Genomic DNA, 20,562 nt, shown 5'->3' on the forward strand with positions numbered 1-20,562 from the left:
ACTTATTAATTTCAATAAGTGTATCTTCATTGGAACATACAGTTTTACAGTTTACATATATGTAGTTGAGTAGGTATCCAATCCATAGACTATCACTATCTTTCACATAAGATTACAGTTTTGTAGGTACATAATAATATTATCTTAATATCAAGACTTTTATTTCCTTTGATCCTAAGCTAATGTATAGTAACAACGTTCAAAACCAGAATAACAGAGTATTTTATTTCCGACCCTCCCTTAACTTTCAGGAATTGGTTGCTGAAAATGGCTTGTTTAAATCTCAAGTAGGTAAAGTATTTGGAGATTAAAATACTTACTGTTAGTAACCATATTTATTTATTCATTTACTGCACAAAACAGAGTTACAACCATGATATAACAGTCAAAGAACAAAGTAATGCAATAAAGCTGAGTTGCACCAACTTACTTTAGCCATAACTATGACAATGACCGGTGATTTTTGTATGGAGTTAGACAGATTTTTGACGTTCGTGAAAGTTAAATAAAATGGTGCAACCCAGCCTAAGGCTGAGATGCAGCTCCAATGGCAAGTGCACACAACATACACATCGAGTTGATGTGCAAAAACAATGGGCAGAAAACAGAAAATGATTAACGTTTAATAAAATAATAAATATTATGAACGCAGTACCTACCTAATAACTTCACAATTACGAGTATAATCCAGTTGCAATCGTTCTTTGTATTGCGATTGCAACTTCGAGGGAATCAATCGATGATGCATTAACGATACTTTTTATTACAATTAAAAAATAATAATAAGCATAAGTATCAAACAATATTGCGTCTTTCCTTCCATTACATCGAAACAACAATGCAAACTAGCGCTGAAACAGCGCAGCTATGAATGTGTTATAAAGATTAAAATCTTCAGAGTAGCTGCAGATGTCATAAACGTACCTACCTAAACTATACATAATATGTATAATACGAGTACATATAATCAAGGTATGTAATTAAAATTTACAATATTTCATTTAATTCTTTAACCTTGAAAATATTATTGCCAATTTTAATTAGCGATATTGAAAAGACTTCAACGCGCTAATACCTACAACGTAATAAATTAACTTTAAAAATAATACCAACTTAAGTAGATTAGTCTTTAGAAAATTTTTATCGTCTCGAATATGAGCCAATGAAGTAGGTACTGATATTGTGCAAGTTAATAATAAGAAAAAAATTAGAATATGTTGAATCCTCTGGAAATTAAATATCTCTACATTATTCTTCAGAAAAATAGATATTGAGAATTTGAGAAATTTTCATTCGGATTCCATCACACTTTCGTTCTAATTTCGTCGTGATATTACGTCTTCTTACGAGATTGATTTTACAAATAATTACTTAGTTCCATGTAACGTAACGTAACGTGACGTGAAAGTATGATCGCCGAAGGTCCGGCTCGTTTCACTTTCTACGGAAAAATGCGACGGGTTGCCGAATTGCGCACCTGAGACTTATTTACTCTATGAGTGAGTGCGAATGTAGGTTCGTTATTTTCTAGAGCAATAAAATAAACAAAATAATAGTATAAAATGTGCGCTGGAAAAATTACAAATTGGCTTGATCTCGGTGCAAAAAACCGAGATAACCAGACAGGTTTTTTGAGGGTGTCTCCATGGAAAACAACTGCAGCTAATCTTAACATGGGCCACATAAGAAAACTTTTCCTGGAATAAATCTCCTACGTGTCAATCTCTATTCTAGCTCACGACCACCAACACGATACTAACTTTTCATCGTTTTTCATTTCATTGAATAACACCAAGAGAACTTCAATTCAAGACAGATAAACCGTATATCGAATGGCTTAAAAACAAGATACAGAGAGCTTTTATTACCAAACATAATGTGTGCCTTTATTAAAGCTTTCAAGGTCAACCTCCACGTGAGACTGGCTGCGATTGGTGTCAACGAGATATCTTTCCGATAAAAAGTAGTAGCTCACCCGGTTCACCCTGGATAACGGCTGGTAATATTTCCTCCATGATATTATTGTGAGCAATTGCTGAAGACGAAAGTCTACAACCAATGTGTGAAACCTACCTGTGATGACTTATGGCTCGGAAACGTGGCCTCTCACTATAGGCCTATACAGAAGCTCAAAGTTGCACAGCGTGCTATGAAGAGGGCTATGCTCGGTGTTTCTTTACGAGATCGAATCAGAAATGAGGAGATCCGTAAACGAACTAACGGATTAGCAAGCTGAAGTGGCAGTGGGCAGGGCACATAGTAAGAACTGACGGCCGGGGCAGCAAGGTTGCAAGGTAGCAAAACGCAGCGTGGGACGTCCACCTACAAGGTGAACCGACGACCTGATAAATGTAGCAGGAAGGCGCTGGATGCAGGCCGCTACCAACCGTGCGATGTGGAAGTCATTGGGGGAGGCCTATGTTCAGCAGTGGACGTCCTGTGGCTGAAATAATGATGATGATGATGAAATTGCTGAAAATTCAGTAAAGGGTTGTTTTAGATCTTTCACAACTAGCGAAGACGAAAGAAGGAACTGTACCTATACTATGGAAACAGTGGTCCTGCATTACTGCGACAAGATAAAACTTCATATACCTAAATTTTATACAAAACCACACCAAACTAAGTGACATTAAGGCACGTATCGAAATCGTAGCTGCTCAGTCTACGTTACGTGACGGCCAATCATTATTACCTACTCTTAGCAAGTGATTCGCAATTATATAAAAAAAAGGAAGAGATTCAGCTTTGTTTCACAAATTCTTTCGACAGTCGTTGTAGAAACAAAAAGATGAGCTTCAAGAAGATTTGTGGTAGGTATACATATGAATGAACATTAAACATTAGGTATATGAATTCTGCATTTGGTGATAACATCTCAGTACAATAGATTATCAATCAGAAGGAGGAGTGAACAGGGAATAAAGAAATCTAACATTAACAATGGTGCAGAAACTAGAACGACTGCGTGAGGTAAGACACTATCCCACGAGCGCTTTCGACATCGTGTGTTACCACTGGAATCAAAGAAGTTTTGTAATTACGTTCATAGTTTGGATACCATGGATTTTAAGTTTTTTAAAGAAGACTTATTAGAAAATATCCTGTAAATTAAGTCACGTACTTACAAGAAACGTCTTTGGTTTCGTAAATCTTCTCTAAGCTAAATAATAAAACGAACCATTTTAGATTTGTTTCTATGACGATCGAAATAATTAATTCAGTATTTGTGGTCAACAATCTTCAAGCTCTCGTTTGTGGGTGTGAAATGCCCACACACGTGAGTCACTAAACTCACCACATCAGTTCACCAAGTATTTTTGTCATCAAGATCTTAAGATTATATTTGATTAAAATATTTTGAATTTGGATAGTTTCAAAGTTTTTACCACAATTTAAATGGTTATCGTAGAGATGTTAACTATGGTTACGTTAAATTTCCATTTGGAAGATCCTTAAGGACAAACTAAAAGCTAGTCGTAAAAGTCGTTAGGTTTTTAGGTAACATGTACTTTGTGAACTCAGGAGCTTTAAGTATTTCATCTTAAATGTTGTTGAAAAATGGATAAAGAAATTCACCACGTCTATAGCTGAATAAAATCGAAACATATAGCCTTGAACGTCATCGTTTGTACACGTTATTGTGAGGCAAGCAACGTTTACATTCTATATCATCATTATAAATAGATGATACTGAATTCGACTCAGTGCAAAAATCATGTTCGTTGAGGTCGTAGTGTAACTTGTCCCTGCTGACTAATCCTTTTGGATATAATTTCCTTCAACTGTGTGTGTGATACTATGGTTTAGTGAATCGTGATATTAAGTGTACGAGTAAATAAGTAGTGCAAATATAGAATTGATATTACCAAGCTCTCAGCATCCTGGTTCATCTTTTTCTACGCATTTTTCCCGTGGAAGACCCGCTCCCAGGCGGCGCTGCAGCTAAGGTAAACCTAGGCACTGCACCATCGCACGTCACCACAACAACACGCCACATTCCATCACTGCATCCGCGTCCAACATATGATCGCCCGCCGGTCCTATGACGTCACACACTTTCTCGCACAAGGTGGTAAAGCACTGAGCAGGTTTCCCGGTAATCCCGTACACGCGTCCACTGAAATTTTCAACCACTGTATGTGTGAAATTCACAAATGTATTTGTTGATCCAATCGCACAGGGATCGGTGTTCGCGTGTGAAGGAAATGCGATCATATGACGCAGGTAACGACTTTCGCGCACGAACTGAGTGAAGCACGTCCGCGTCGTGGCAAAGCCGCCGTCGCGCGCGCAGCACGTAACGGCACCGAGACCCCCGCGCCCTCCCTAGCCCCTACTCTACCAGCCTGCGCCTGCCCTGCGGGCTGCCTGTCTCGCCGCCAGTCAGTACGAGCGACCGGCACCCGGCGCTCGCCACTCAAAGAGCCATACTTATCTTCAAATATTGTAGACATTAAGACGACCTTACCTACCTGTTTAGGGCGCAATCACAATGATCCCTTTTGTAACACCTGTATGCCAGAAAAACCGACAATGGTTTTTTTAATTAAGCCGTTCAGCAGAATTGTAAAGTTAACAAATATTTAAAAACCTCTAATCCGGCAAATCAAATTACAACGAAAGTATTATATTTATATTCTGTACTTACCTGTAATTTGTACAACTAATCAATGCTATGCGAAAAAATATTGTACCTATATTAGGTCAGATTTCAATAAAATGTTATTATTTTCCTCTGTACTTATTTAGTTTAAGCTCAGCTCATTTCCTCATTTTGTCACAATAACCAGCTAATAATTAATTATTATCTATAAGTAGGTAAGTAGTTACTTTAATAATGTTAAACTAAAAACCAATATTTCCAATGCCTGCTCAATAATCGACACAAAAATGTATCATTGTCCGAATGATGTAGTTGCACCGGACTAGTAGCACTAGGAGTTCCAAGTTGGAGTCATTCTAGATTTCTGGCATTGTACTCGTGATCCACCTTAATGAGCAGGAAGGATGGGATTAGGAGTATTTGATGGAATTGGGAGTATTTGAATTTGAATAATTTCAGCCATAGGACGTCCACTGCTGAACATAGGCCTCCCTCCCCCAATGACTTCCACATCGCACGGTTGGTAGCGGCCTGCATACAGCGCCTTTCTGCTACCTTTATCAGATAGCAGTAGGCTTGCCACTATGCTTAGCGTTCGTGGACTATGAGAAGGCCTTCGATTCAATTGAGACATGGGCAGTGGTGCAGTCTCTCCAGCGGTGCCGTATCGATTTGGTACATTGAGGTGCTAAAGTGCTTGTACAAAATCGCCGCCATGTCGGTCCGAGTACAGTATCTAAGCACGAAGGCGATTCCTCTACTGTGAGGCGTAAGATAGGGAGATGTTATATCTCCGAAACTGTCCACCGCGGCATTGGAAGACGCCTTCAAACTCCTGGAATGGAAAGGATACGGCATAAATGTCAACGGCGAGTACATCACGACATCACTCACCTTCTTCGGTTTGTCGACGATATTGTGGTCATCATGGCAGAATAGGTAGGAATTAAACTATGACTATCTTTTGACAAAGTTTTGTAAGGGGCGTAGCGTACAAAAGTAAGGGGCGTAGCGTACTAGACGTATCTATAATTTTCTAAATTCTTTTTCGCATGTCTTTCGCAGTGATTACTTTTATGTTCTGAAATAATGAAAATTGGCTATAAGGAGCGTTCCAAAACCGTGAACAATTTTAAAAAGAAATCGATCATTTGACAGCTGTCATTACTATGACTGTCAGTGTCAGTACTGTCAGTGTTCCAATGTTCGCTTTCGCATCTTTTCTTTTCATGAAAAGTGGCACGGTCACGACGTGTATAAAATTTAAGCAATTCTAATTGTATTACTAAAGGCTGACATTAAATTGGTTATGCTTAGATTATAAGTAAAAGTAAATAACATTACCATGGATAAATCTACAGATCTATCGGAGGCAACCTCTGTAAATAGTGAGAAGCGTACAGAAGACGCTGAAGAAAGCATTAAAAGAAAAGCTGATAATCAAGACGTTAATGAAGATGCTCCTACAAATAAGGTTAAAAAAAGTGAGGAACATGCGACAGTCGTAGCCGCTCACTATAATCACCTGGAAGAAAAAGGATTGAAAGAACGGTTCAATTCTCCTATATTTTATCTTAGAAATTTTAACAACTGGGTAAAAAGTGTCCTAATTCAAGAATATACCGATAAAATCAGAGAAAAAGATTACGGCAAAGCTTTAAGAGTTTTAGATATATGTTGTGGTAAAGGAGGTGATCTCAGCAAATGGCAGAAAGCTAGAGTAGAACGTGTCGTATTTGCTGATATCGCTCAGGTTTCTGTTCAGCAATGTGAAACCAGATACCAAGATCTTCGTAAAAGATGTGGTCACCTGTATTCTGCAGAATTCATAGCAGCAGATTGTACAAAAGACACACTTCGTGACAAATATACTGACCCATCTATCAGTTTTGACCTTGTTAGTTGCCAATTTGGCCTACATTACAGTTTTGAAAGTCTGTCTCAAGCTAGACGGATGCTGACTAATATATCAGAATGCTTGAGACCTGATGGATATTTTTTTGGGACCATTCCCAATGCATATGAGATTGTATCTCGTGCTCAGAAATCAAAAGATTTGACTTTTGGGAACAGAATCTTCAATATCAAATTACTTTTTGATCCTAAAGAAGGATACCCTTTATTTGGAGCAAAATACGATTTTAATTTAGAAGGTGTCGTAGATTGTCCAGAGTTCTTAGTAAATTTTGAGCTTTTTGTCAAATTGGCCGCTGAGTTTGGGCTTGAATTAATATATAAAGCGAAATTTTCTGACTTTTACAAAGATCATTCAGAGAAATATAAACAACTATTGCACAGAATAATATGCTTTGAAAGTTATCCAGCGCCACCAGGCAAAGAGCTCATTGGTGACGTTGCAGAATATGAACATGCCCGCAAGTACTGGGAAGAGCTTGAAGATAAGAAGGAACGGGACCGCATTGGCACAATGAGTGTTTGTGAATGGGAAGTTGCAAGTATGTATTATGAATATTAAGTTTCAGTTTACCAATATCACACTCAATCATTCTGTAATAGGTACTAATGTAACCAATTATTAATTTTCAGCTATTTACATGGCTTTTGCATTCAAGAAAAGAAAGCATGTGTGGGATGCTGATGGCAAGCCGTCTTACAATATCTCAACTGATAAAAGTGATTGTAGCAATAATAAATAATTATATTATTTTTGGAAATAAAATGTGTTCAATAAGACATTATTTCTTGCTGTTTATATTTATTTCTTTTAACTTTTAGCTACATGAAGATATTTATGCATATTATTCTTGATGTACGAAAATACTTCTCCAACCACACATTGTTTAAAAAGTATTGGTGTATGATTTTTCTTAAAATTTTATTAAGTGTAATTCAATTGATGACTCGATGGACTCAAGCAAGTTCAACTTTTTCATCAATAAGTTCAACACCATGAAGTTTTTGCAATTGCGATCATTGCTCTTTGCACAGCTCTGCAGAGCAATAGCACATACAAAAATATATAACTCTAATCGCTAGATGGCGCATTCTTCTCATGAGAAAATTTATAAAAAAGAATACAGATGGCACTATGAACGTAAAACAAACCAAACTCAATGTTCATGTTGATCGTGTTTTTCGTTATACAACGTTAAGTTGATTTTGTACAGTGGGAATTAAAATAATACTACTACGGTATAATAAATCTACAAACTTAAACAGAGAAACAGAAAAATAAATCATTTATTTATTTTTTTACGACGCTGTGTACAGCGCCATCTAGGGACAAGTAGTTGAAGTCTTTGAAAATCCCACTCACCTGAAGTTCGCTAGCTTCTGGGAGGTGGAATAGCGCATGCGCATTCGTCACTTCTCGGCACTTAGTAGAATTTTGCGTTCATTCGCTGCTCTTTCAAGCCTCATGTAATCGCGTACAACGTTGGTGATACGTAGGCAAAATGAGTGTCGAAAATCCTGCAAGTGATAATGATTGTGAATCAGTAAGTAGCCAGATTGATTTGTACGATTTTACGGCATCTAGAAATGATAATTTAGTAGCGTAAAATTGCTCGAGTGTTCAGATTTACTAGTGAACGTTACTCTCCACGAAGCGAAATTTTTCTAAGTCCCAATATGGCGTCTACTACAGCACAACGAGCTATACTAAAGCGTCTATCTTATTGAGAACAATGCGATATGATTTGCAATTTTTATCAACGTAATCATCTTATTCTATTCATTTTGTGATAAAAGAACTTTTTGGTTATAATTTACTTGTCACTTTATTCTTGCAGGGAAAGGTTAATGGCAATAAAAATGAACACGTGAATGGTATTCACAACGGATACAGCAGTTCCGAGAAGCATAAGTCCAGCCACAAGTCGTCAAGCAAAGACAAGCACCGCGACAAAGACCGCGACCACAAAAGCTCTTCCAAACATAGTAGCAGCAGTTCAAGCAGGTTAGTTTTCCAGAAAGTTCTGCAGCATGCTCTTCTTATGAATTAAAGTATAGTGACTAATATGTCTACATTATAGGGACAAAGATAAGGACAAGCATTCAAGCAGCAAAAGTCACAGCAGCTCTCACAAGTCTTCCAGCAAGGACAAAGAACGTAGTGATAAAGACAAAGATCGCAGTGAGAGGAGCAAAGAACGTAGTGACCACGATTCTAGCAGTAAGGACAGGGAGCGCAGTGATAAAGACAAACACCGCAGTGACAAGGACAAACACCGAGACAAGGATAAAAGTGATAAAGATCGCAGTGACCGTAGCAAAGATAAGAAGTCCAGTAGTAGTGATGAAAAGAAATCATCTTCAAAAGACAAGGATCGCGAACATAAAAGTTCATCATCTAAGGAACATAAATCAAAAGATAGAGACAAGGACCGTGAAAAGGATCGTCACAAGAGTGATAAACACCGAAGTGATAAAGACAAACATTCTAGTTCAAAAGACAAACACAGGTACAAAATAATTTGTAATGACAAAAAATGCCTACTCATTTTTTTACAGTAACCTTTTTTCACTATGTTTACATTAATGACATTTTGTTTGTCAAGTATAAATTTTTGTCATTTTCTAAATTATGTTTAAATTATTTTATGAAACAATCGATACAATAACACTGTAATTTTGTAGATATTATGATTTGCTATTATTTTCCATAAAATATTTTGAAGTACCCAATATTAAGTTTTATTATTTTACATGTCAACAGTTCAAGCAAATCTAAGGATAGAAGCAAAGATGAAAAAGATAAGGTCAAATCTGAGAGCCAGGAATGGTCTGGTAAAGAAGAGCCCATGCAGGTTTGTTATTTATAATTTAACAGTGCTGGTAATAATTATGTTACTATCATTGTTTTTTACATTATATGATATGCTCACAGGTAGACATCCCAGAAATAAAGCATGAAATCAAAGAGGAAAGTGAAGATGGTTTTGCTGGAGCAAATACTACTGTTTCATCATGTGATTATTCATTATCACAATTCAAAGATGATCCCCTGTCTGAACTGCCTCCAGAAGAAGAAAGTGCTGAAGAGGATAAACCACTGGTGAGGACATACTTTCTGCTACTTAAAATTTATTGCCATTCTCTGAATATAATTAGATAGTATCTTAGTTTTTCTTGTAACTAACTTTTTTATATTTATTGCAGTTGAATCGCATAGCTGCTAAAAAACGAGTAGCCAGTGAGAGTGAAGAGGATATTCCTCTCCTTAAACGGAAGAAGCAGAAGAAAAAGGTTAAGAAAGGTAATTATTTATCATTATATTAAATTGAAATTGGATTTTTTTCGAATTGCCAATTAATAAAACTATAGAATCAACTAATGTAGTTTCATAATTGCACATTTTACACTAATTTGCAATTTTATTGTTTTTTTGTTGTAAACCGTGATTTAGTATTGGCTTTGCCAAAACAACATTAGATGCCACCCGTATTGAGAAGTGACTTTTGACTTGGCAACAATAGTTGTCTCCTGTAGGAAGGTTAAAATTATTAATGATCACATCATCATCATAAACTTAAAACTTTTTTATTCTTCACAGAGACATATGATGATGAAGAGGAAGAAGAAGACGTGAAGCCTAAGAAAAAGAAAGTCAAGCCAGAGAAGACAGAAGCAACTAAAGTGAAAACTGAAACAGATGGAGTCCCCACAAAACGGAAAAAGAAACAAGAAGATGAGCAGGAAGTTTGGAAATGGTAATGTTAAAATTACTTATAAAAGTTATGAGGAAAACTAGTTTCTAGAAACGAGATTTCCATTTGGCTTCGATTTGAACTGAAATAAAAATAGTGCTATCAAACCACCAACGCCATCTATTGAAAGATTGCATCAAATTGAGATCAAAACCAACATAGATGGCGTGCGGAACGTTTCCTTAGCATCATTCGATGTCATTACAGACAGGTGATAAGTTTGAGGTTATGTAGTAGATATTACTCAACTGAGTATTATGTTTATACCTTTAGTAATAAAACTTGCAAGTTCTCGCCCCGTATTACGACAGAGATCTATTATTATATTAAGCATAAGACAACGTCGTGTAAAAAGATTTGTGTATGTTATAATTTTATTGTGAATTTGATGCTATAGATAGATAATTATGATTTTCTATCATTTAATCAAAATTTATTTGTTTAGGTGGGAGGAAGAAAAGAAGGATGATGGTACAAAGTGGACTTTCCTTGAACACAAAGGCCCCTTATTTGCACCACCCTATGAACCCCTTCCAGAAAATGTGAAATTCCGGTATGATGGTAAAGTGATGAGACTTTCTGAAGATGCTGAGGAAGTAGCTGGATTTTACGCTCGGATGTTGGACCACGACTACACCACCAAATCTACATTCAACAATAACTTCTTTGCTGACTGGAAAAAAGTAATGACACACGAAGAAACCAAAATAATCAAAGACCTTTCTAAATGTGATTTTAAAGAAATGCAACTTTATTTCCAAAGTGTTTCTGAAAAGAATAAAAATCGCTCAAAAGAAGAAAAGGCTGAACTTAAAGCCAAAAATGAAGAAATACAAAAAGAATATGGATTCTGTACTATAGATGGTCATAAAGAAAAAATTGGCAACTTTAGAATAGAACCTCCTGGACTTTTTAGAGGCCGTGGTGAACATCCAAAGATGGGAATGTTAAAACGGCGAGTTATGCCTGAAGATGTTTTGATCAATTGCTCCAAGGATAGTAAAGTGCCCAAACCCCCTGCAGGCCATAAGTGGAAAGAAGTCAGACATGATAATACTGTAACTTGGCTTGCCTCTTGGACAGAAAATGTACAAGGACAGGCTAAATACGTCATGTTGAATCCTAGTTCAAAGTTGAAAGGAGAAAAGGATTGGCAGAAATATGAGACAGCCAGAAAGCTTCATAAGTGCATTGATAAAATCAGAGAAAATTACCGCGCCGATTGGAAAGCAAAGGAAATGAGAGTTCGACAAAGAGCAGTAGCCTTGTATTTTATTGATCGCCTGGCGTTGAGAGCTGGTAATGAGAAAGATGATGACCAAGCAGATACGGTTGGTTGTTGTTCTTTAAGAGTAGAACACATTGAATTACATAAAGAAAAAGATGGAAAAGAATATGTAGTTGTATTTGATTTCCTTGGTAAAGATTCTATTAGATATTACAATGAAGTACCAGTAGAGAAAAGAGTATTCAAGAATCTCGAACTTTTCATGGAAAGCAAAAAAGGAAGTGATGATCTGTTTGACAGGCTGAATACACAAACATTGAATGAACATCTTAAAGATTTGATGCCAGGATTGACTGCAAAAGTTTTCCGTACTTATAACGCTTCTATTACTTTGCAAAGACAGTTGGACGAGTTGACGGATGGTGACGCTACTGTACCAGAAAAAATTCTAGCTTATAACAGAGCAAACCGTGCTGTAGCCATCCTCTGTAACCATCAGCGGGCAGTACCCAAAGGTAGGTAAATTTGTCATCCTAAAATGTTACGATTTTATAACTTACCGGTACATACAAATAACATGCAATGGATTGCAAGATAATTTAATAAATGTCATTATTACAGGTCATTCCAAGTCAATGGAAGCTCTGAAAGAGAAAATACAAGCTAAACGCGATCAAATCGATGAAGCCGAAGAAGATCTGCGACAGTCCTCTAAAGCGGCGAAGCGCGGGTCAGTCAAGGAAAAACTCGCGTGTGATAAGAAGAGCAAGGCTCTTGAACGTCTGAAGGATCAGCTGAGGAAACTAGAACTACAGGAAACCGACCGCGACGAGAACAAAACCATTGCACTTGGAACATCAAAGCTTAACTATCTCGACCCTCGTATTTCAGTTGCTTGGTAAGTTAACAGTAAACTAATCTACTAAAAAAGCATGTTAGCTTTTACTATACATATTTAATTATTTTTCAGTTTTACGTTACATAATTTTTTTACAGGTGCAAGAAACACGATGTCCCTATTGAGAAAATTTACAACAAAACTCAGCGCGACAAGTTTCGTTGGGCGATCGACATGGCCGGTCCCGAATATATCTTTTAAGGTAAATCGTAGCATTAGCTATACTTTTATTTTATATACTATACATACTTCAGTTTGCAAACGTTCCACTTTATATATTTTTTGTTTATATTCAACAAGTTTTTTTATGAATTCATGACCTGATTATTAGGAATTAGTATGATTATAGTATTTATCTAACAAATTTTTGGACCCCAAACAACTCATTGTTCCTCACCAATTAGGATCCAAATTAGAAGTCTGATTCTAATTTATTTTTATTTAGAACACACCTAGTTACAATTTTTTGCTTATAGTTTTATAGGTTAAGTTTTAGTGTTTAGAAAGTAACTAGTATAAGATTTTTTGTACAGATTTTCAATCTGTTTTTTCTCTAGATTTTACGTGTTATGAATCAATCGGAAAAAATAAATAATGACGCTTTTTCTAAAGAGTAATAAAGTAATAATAATGATAGTTTGGTGTTTTTGTACATAAATAGTAAGGACTCCATAATTTTCGATTTATCTTTTATAAATCGACATCTACTTAATTTGAGTCTTCATCAAACAAAATTAGTAGAATATTTTAAGATAGACAATTTCGATAAAATCTGGAGAAATCAAGTGTGTAGCTTGTAGTTGGAAATGATGTAAATTATTACGGTGTGTATGTGCACAATGTGCAGTAGTAAATGTTGTAAAGTAAGAAATAATGTTATTTTATTTTTATAAGGCTAGGATCTAAAATTGTGGCAATAGCCGTCAATGTTACAAAAGGTACAACATTAAAAGTAAATTTGTAATAATGTATTACAGTTTGTGTGTCTTGTAAATAGGAAATTTTTACCATGTCATACAATTATTGTCAAAATATGAGATTATCCCAAATAAATACAACATTGACACTAGTATTTTGGTTTTTTATTGTTTTGAACCATATTCAACACATCTGTAAATGAACATTTAGCACCATTAGAGTTTTTTTTATTATGTATTATTTTTAAAGAAATTAATATCTTCCAAACCACTCGGCATATAAGTAAGACCAGATTTATCCTTTTCTAATAAATTATAACCATCGCCATAACCTGCAAAGATAAAGAATAAAATAATATAACTAAAATAACATGCAGTCTGATTAAGAAAATTTAACTAATAGTTTCCTAAGGTCCAAAAGGTGACAAATTATCACCCTATATCGCCTATGTACTATCGGGGACTCGAACGCCTTGACACCTTAAGGGCCTAAGTTGTTTGCACACACACGATCGATAATGCTCCGCCCCCGTTCATTCATGTTTCGGGTCTAAGCAGCGTCGGCGCACCACTGTAGATGTTTGCCCTAGCAAACCAAGCTCTATGTAAAGCAATTAGGATTGAGTATTGCTTATTACCCGCATCCGTGGCGCTCGTTTGGCAACTCAATACTCAATACTTTTATTGCATAACCACATTAGCATTCACATTTATAGGTCTTACAATTTAGGCAGTTATACAATGTGCAACGTCGCATTTTAGTCAATTTGAAACCCAATAAAAAATCGCTACAAAATATTATATGAGTATTTCTCAAAAAAAGTGTACGTAACGAAACTGTAGTAACGAAATAGTAAGGCCATAAGGCTTGTTATACATTGGCGAAATATTGTGAATGCTCTTTATTTATTCAATTCGAAATATTTGTAAGTATGCACTCAAATACGGGGTAATATTAAGGGGTTAGAAATAAAATAAGGGAGTAATCATTCATACTATTTTAATAAAATTATTTTTTTTCCATCATGTTTATCCATTTTGAGTCGTTCTCTGTAAGCTTTTTGCCTTTCGGCATTGGTTTTTGGCGGCATTCCTAAAAAAACAAAAGAAGTAATCACATAAAAACGTAATCTAAATGATTTGATAATTTTTTGCTGGTGGCACTTCTGTAAAGCAGATAGTATCCAATCCTTTTGTTATTAACGCTCTATATTTTTTGAAATTAATTAAGTAGTGAATATTACTATGCTTAGTCAGGTAATAACAGTATACACTCAGCATTATGTTGTACTTTTTCGTAACGTAACGAAATTCGCAAAAAACGTAACGAAATATTAGACAAAATGAGATCAGAAACAAGTATTTTTTTGATAAAATTTGTTACAGCATAGTTACGGTCAAAGTTAGGTGGTGCAACTCAGCCTAAAACTAAGAAAGATTGAAGAAAAAGAAACATTTCGTTTTAAACCTTAACCGTATGATAATAAAGTGCACAATGGTATTTCGTATTGCAACCTAAGCCCTGATTGTCTCTTATTGGTCGTAGTAAAAATATAGTAAAATGCGTAACCAATTAGAGACGGGGTGAGCACGTGACCGGAGCGATGCGCTTACGCTAAAATTTCTACAAAGTGGTCAGGCGGAAGAGTCCCCGATAGTACAGTCGGCATCAAATAGTTCGTGACACCCAAAGTAGCCAATAAGTTCGCAACACGTCTTTGTTTCAATGAGGTTCATTTCGATTTTTAATTGTTAATGCAGATTTAAAGGGGTAAGAAATCCATAATATACTGTCCGAAAAAATGTTCTACGACAAAAATCGATGAAGTTATGGTTATGCTCAAATTACTAAAAAAGAGTGACATCACGCGGCCCTGCGTACGTTGACGTCAGCTCCACATAAGCCAGTCCTGGGTTTCGAAAGTTTTAAGACGCTTTCGGGAGACTGGTGGCTTATCCCGAGACCAAATTCTGAACAGCGCCAGTGCACATCGCAGAGGGATGACCGTTTTTTCATGTCAACCTCTCTATGAAATCGTCATTTGACTGGTATCGACGTCCAGCAAGAGCTCAGAAATGTTCGTAGGATAGCTGTTAGCGAGTGGACAGTTCGTCTAAGATAGCAATAGAATTTGACCCCAAAAAGGCCTGCCACAGGCTCGAAACTGACGGTAGGTCACCGACAAGCACGCTTTCCACCATTTCCGTGGTATAGGGGGTAAATAAATAGGCCGCAACTCGCGACGTATCAAACAGGTGTTACATGTCTTTTTCCTTACTTCTTCACATCAGGCGGGATATCTTTTTAAATGCTGGTGTGATTTATTAATTTATATCAATTATTTGGCATCAATTTAAAGTTAAAAAAGTTTAATCTTTAAAATGGTGCTACTTTTTTTGTTACTAACAAATTCGTTAGTACACAAGATTGCGTGGAAACAACTTCATGTAAGTGATTCCATACTTTTGCTCGCGAGTGTATTTGACGCTGACTGTACTGTACCTTTCATGAAGTATGTAGCCACACTGAAACGACGGAATGAAGGTAGATAGATCGGCAGAACAAGCTAGTTTCAGGCTCGGTTTCCACTAAGGCGGAGAATTGTCGGGGCGTCAAATATTTCTATAGAATTTTACAGCGGTGACGGCGCGGCGCGGAGCGGTGAGGAAATAATGAAAAATCTGATTGGTTATTCAAAACAGTTCTCCGCGCGGGCGCCTTCAAATTAGAGACGCGAGGAACCGCTGCAGTGCAGCCACTATGGCGCTGGCCACGCCGCTACTAGTTTTCTCATACAATTTTAGAAGCGCAGTCGCAGCGCCACTACCACTACTGTGACAAATGCAACATGCGCGCCATAGTGGCGCCACTGCGTTTTCATGAAAGGGTGATACCCTAGAGGCCTAGAACATTTCATAGAGCGACTCGTTGTTTTTTTTGTTACTAAATGCTTTAGTCTATACTCACGTAGCCCTTCAAGTACCAGCGAATCGAGACACACAATAGATTTTTTTTTGCAACCATACAATACATTACATACCTAACTGTTTCATAAGTTTCGTTGGTGCATTCCTCAAATGTAAAGGCACAGGAGGCAAAGGGCCTTTTGTTTCTTGTATGAATCTTTGACATTGCTTCATAGCGCAGTACACCTCGCGGCTCTTTTCTGCTCTTGCTAATCTAACTGCGCATTGCACCAGTAAGACGTCACACTCAGGCATTCCTATATTTTGACATCCTTGCAAACACGCAACAGCTTCTACTAACGCGTTTGGGTCAGCTAAACCTGGAAAAAAATCATGAATTTTAATGTATGGTAAAATTTTAGACATCACAGGTAAACGATAATGCAATGCATTACGTTTCGTTGCGATGAGACACGCACTTCGTGTAGTGCGATTAGGTCATAATTTTGTTTAAGGTTAACGAAGTAAAACTTCAGCATCAGCATGGCTCAACTTTCCTTTTTACAGGGGTCTTGGCACTATTTGACAGTTATTTCAGTGTGTTTACTGACCGAATTTATGATACTGCAATAATTACGTAGTTGAAGAGATTAGAGATCTCACATCACATAATCTTAGATTATTAATCTAAGCACATAATTATGTATGAATTTAGTGTTGCTTTCAGTTTCACATCTCTCCCTCTCTCTTTTTGTCTTTAATCTATAGATATAAAAGCGAAATACCACTCACTGGTTAATCACGAAATCTCAGAAACTATAACACATTGAAACTTGAAATTTGGCAGGTAGCTTGCAGGTAGGTTCCTTAGAGTGTAGGTAGACATCCACTAAGAACGGACTTTACGAAACTCCAGATCTAAGGGGATAAAACGGGGTCCACGCGTACGAATAAGCTGGCAGCCGATATATTATGCATAATCCCTACTGCCCTACTAATATTATAAATGCGAAAGTACTGAACCGATTTTGATGAAAGGCATAGAGATAGTTTGAGTCCCGGGAAAGGACATAGGATAGTTTTTTAATCCCGGTTTTTGAAACAGGGACGGACGCGCGCGATAGTATTTCTGTGACAAACAAAATTTCACGCGGGCGAAAAGCTAGTAGGTAGGTATGTAATTACTACTTAAATTATGAAATACTAACCGATATCTTCACATGCCATACGAATTAATCGTCGCGCTATGTACAGAGGATCTTCACCACCACTGAGAGCCCTAGTGATCCAATATAACGCCGCATTGTCGTCGCTAGCTCGTATTGACTTGTGTAAAGCTGATATTATATTGTAGTGTTCCTCTCCTTTTCTATCATAAAGCATATGCGTCCTCTGAAAAAAAGGCAAATAGATGATGAAGGTTAAAATCATTAAGTACTTATATTTAAACACATTCTTTAGTAGAAACCTTAATTCCTTGTTGAATGTCTTCTAGAGAAATAACTGCTGGGCCTTCTTTACAGACATCTTGTTGTGTATTCCTGGAAGCTATAGTAAGTTCGAGAGCCCCAAGGGCTATCCTCGCATCGCCATCACAAACTTCAGCTAACCATTGAAGAGACTCCTGAGTTATTATAACCCTGAAAAATAACAAGAGGTTATTTTGTTTCCATGAAACAGTATGAATTATTTGTGAAACAAAAGAAATTAGAATACATCATTGTAGAATTTGTAGGTAACTTAGAAAGCTCTAAAATAAATTAGATGCTTTAGTCTAGAATCAGACTAATTTGGTTTAAATATTTGAAACACCCTTAGTTTTACCTTGGAATGGCATCCTCTGAATGGTTTCCTTTAGAAATATCTTTTTCTGCTATAATAATTTCCTTATTGATTTGAATTGCCTTTTTTAAAATTAACAACACATCATCCACAGACAACTTCTGCATGACAATGACTCTACAACGGCTTAAAAGTGCATTGTTCAGACTAAATGATGGGTTTTCTGTAGTAGCACCAATAAGTGTGATAGTACCATTTTCAACATGAGGTAAAAATGTATCCTGCTGGAGTTTATTAAACCTGTAAATAAAGTTGCACACACTGCAGAACAGGCACAAACTCATTGAAATATACATACCAAATCTAAAATTAATTAAGTTTAATACCTGTGTATTTCATCCATAAAAAGTATAGTTTGTCGCTTGAATTGTGCTTCATTTTTGGCAACTTTTACAATTTCTTTCACATCATTTATGCCTGCCATAGTTGCTGATAATTTTACAAATCTCATGTTTTTGCTTTCTTTGCACATGTGACTTACAACATTAGCCAGGGAAGTCTGAAAAATATGAGATTAATGACATTTTAGTGTATGTAAAGCATCAACATCCTCTGTGTATTAATATAGTTATTGACAAAAAAAAGTTAGAATTTATTAACTTTAAATCATATGAAACATGATTAAAAAAATATCTCAAAGAATTTCTTCTATAATAATATGTAAGGTATACAATTAATTTACCTTTCCACAACCAGGCGGTCCCCATAAAATCATGTTAGGAACTTTTCTCTGCTCCAGCATTGAATATAACATAGTGCCGGGCCCAAAAGCCTCCTTGTGTCCAACAATATCATTCAAACTTACTGGTCTTAAAGTTTCAGCCAGAGGCACTGATTTAGTTTCAACTGAGTTCTGTAATTTATTTGCAGCTGCTATGGTAGGTGTATCCTATAGGTGAATAAAAATTATTCAAAATAGCTTTAGCCTTGCACTGTAAAACAACAACTTAAGATTTTGAATTCATTGTCCATAATAATGATATAGTAAATACTTTCCAAGGTTACATACAAAAAAATATAAGAAAGTAATAATACCTACCTTTTGTTGCTGTTGTGATGTACAAGAATCCAATTTAATGCGTTTCTCACTATGAGAACTGTTTTTTTTATGAAAGGGACTGTCTCTTTTACAACCACTTTGCTCTGGGGTGTTTAAAAATAAGCACTTATTAACATGTTCCTCAATTAATTCCTGTTGGAATTCTCGACTGCATACTGGACAAGAAATGCTATTTGTTTTCGTGGAATGTGACATATTATATAGTTTTCTATCCTACCAAGCAAATATAATTTAAAGTTTCACCCAGTAAATTCTTGCGTTAGCATCAAATTTAAGTTTAAAAATGTTTCAAACACAAGGATAAAAGCCATCGGTTGATTTGATTGAGAAATTTCGCTTCGCGGTTCAAGCACATCAGCTGTCAGCATGACATTGATGACATCTACCATGTGGCCATGACAGTCCGAACCACAGATATGATATGGTTAGGTCCGAACTCAACTAAGCTCTTTTTCGTATTTCAACTAAAAAAAGTGCGTAACTTTTTTCTGAGATTTTAGATTGCATAGTATCCAATGCATTTGTAGTACTCGCTACGCTAAGTTTTATTAACGAAAAGTCGACTAAAACACCCGGTTTAGACTCCTTTAACCTAATCCATATCAGAGCCCCGATTACGGTAATTTTTAACGTCACCAATCCAGACGCGTTTCATCGATTCTGCGATACGATTGGTCAAAACAGCTGACGTACGCTGTTTTGATCATTACGCTGACCAATCGTGTCGCAGAATCGATGAAGCGCGTCTGGATTGGAAACGTTAAAAATTACCGTAATCGGGGCTCTGAGCTCAGGGCTGACGTCAGCTGTTTTGACCAATCCGTATCGCAGAATCGAAGAAATCGAAGAAGCGCGTCTGTAATTCTGTATTGGACACGTTAAAAATTAGCGTAATCGGGGCACTGTGCCTTTAACCGGTCGCGGTGGTGATGGTGAACGAGTGAGCCTCGCGTGGAAAGGGGTGTAGAGATGGGTTTCCACCCGGGCAAAAACCCACATGAGGGTAAAAACCCAATAAAAACCCGTTTCATTCCACCCGTGGGTGTTTACACCAGGTGAAAACAAATAATTATATAATTATTTCAATTGGTATCTTTTCTTTATTTTTATTGAATTTTTCTCATTTAAGTTTATTGATTAATAAGTATTAAATCAAATTTAACACTAATATGCATTTATATCGTGGCCAAATCGTAAAATTGATCACGTTATGATGATGTGACCAATTATTTTATAAAATGGTGTTATTTCAAGAATCGTTGAACCGATTTAGAAGAAATTTAGTAGGAACACAATAATTTGTGATCATGGCAAGGACATGGAGGGGGCCCCCCTCCATGTCCTTGCCATGATCACAAATGATTGTGTTCCTACTAAATTTCTTCTAAATCGGTTCAACGATTCTTGAAATAACACCATTTTATAAAATAATTGG

General features: G+C 36.4%; 4 protein-coding genes across 7 annotated transcripts in view; 2 read left to right on the plus strand and 2 right to left on the minus strand.

Moving 5' to 3' along the window:
• Positions 1-4,313, minus strand: part of Rgl (Ral guanine nucleotide dissociation stimulator-like) — a 33,214-nt gene extending 28,901 nt beyond the window's left edge. The window contains exon 1 of one of the 3 annotated variants that reach the window (XM_028319830.1): positions 3,870-4,313. In XM_028319830.1, coding sequence (XP_028175631.1) covers positions 3,870-3,893 — 24 coding nt within the window. In that variant the 5' untranslated portion in view covers positions 3,894-4,313. The remainder of the gene's footprint in view (positions 1-3,869) is intronic. The other 2 variants (XM_028319831.1, XM_028319826.1) reach the window with 2 other exon arrangements.
• A 1,488-nt stretch (positions 4,314-5,801) lies between these two features.
• Rnmt (RNA guanine-7 methyltransferase) lies at positions 5,802-7,305 on the plus strand. Its single transcript, XM_028319835.1, has 2 exons — positions 5,802-7,062; positions 7,154-7,305. Exons 1-2 carry the CDS (start codon positions 5,952-5,954, stop codon positions 7,261-7,263), a joined length of 1,221 nt encoding a protein of 406 aa, XP_028175636.1. The 5' UTR covers positions 5,802-5,951; the 3' UTR covers positions 7,264-7,305.
• Positions 7,306-7,925: 620 nt separating this feature from the next.
• On the plus strand, positions 7,926-13,342 carry Top1 (DNA topoisomerase 1). The gene is made up of 10 exons (XM_028319822.1): positions 7,926-8,064; positions 8,359-8,525; positions 8,602-9,030; positions 9,285-9,375; positions 9,456-9,623; positions 9,728-9,824; positions 10,122-10,278; positions 10,721-12,018; positions 12,125-12,401; positions 12,500-13,342. Exons 1-10 carry the CDS (start codon positions 8,023-8,025, stop codon positions 12,600-12,602), a joined length of 2,829 nt encoding a protein of 942 aa, XP_028175623.1. The 5' UTR covers positions 7,926-8,022; the 3' UTR covers positions 12,603-13,342.
• On the minus strand, positions 12,648-19,639 carry LOC114363924 (ATPase WRNIP1). 2 transcript variants are annotated; one of them, XM_028319834.1, is made up of 8 exons: positions 19,107-19,639; positions 18,750-18,920; positions 18,394-18,566; positions 18,050-18,307; positions 17,694-17,865; positions 17,434-17,617; positions 16,360-16,605; positions 12,648-13,650 (listed from the first exon to the last, which is right to left on the minus strand). In XM_028319834.1, exons 1-8 carry the CDS (start codon positions 19,320-19,322, stop codon positions 13,550-13,552), a joined length of 1,521 nt encoding a protein of 506 aa, XP_028175635.1. In that variant the 5' UTR covers positions 19,323-19,639; the 3' UTR covers positions 12,648-13,549. The 2 variants fall into 2 exon arrangements, with proteins under 2 accessions (XP_028175635.1, XP_028175634.1); XM_028319833.1 differs by having other exon boundaries at positions 12,886-13,650; positions 18,750-18,956; positions 19,107-19,637.
• Between the last annotated feature and the right edge of the window lie 923 nt (positions 19,640-20,562).

This window comes from Ostrinia furnacalis, unplaced genomic scaffold, assembly GCF_004193835.3.
Source record: "Ostrinia furnacalis isolate ACB-3 unplaced genomic scaffold, ASM419383v2 OfSCF7336, whole genome shotgun sequence".
Taxonomy (NCBI): domain Eukaryota; kingdom Metazoa; phylum Arthropoda; class Insecta; order Lepidoptera; family Crambidae; genus Ostrinia; species Ostrinia furnacalis.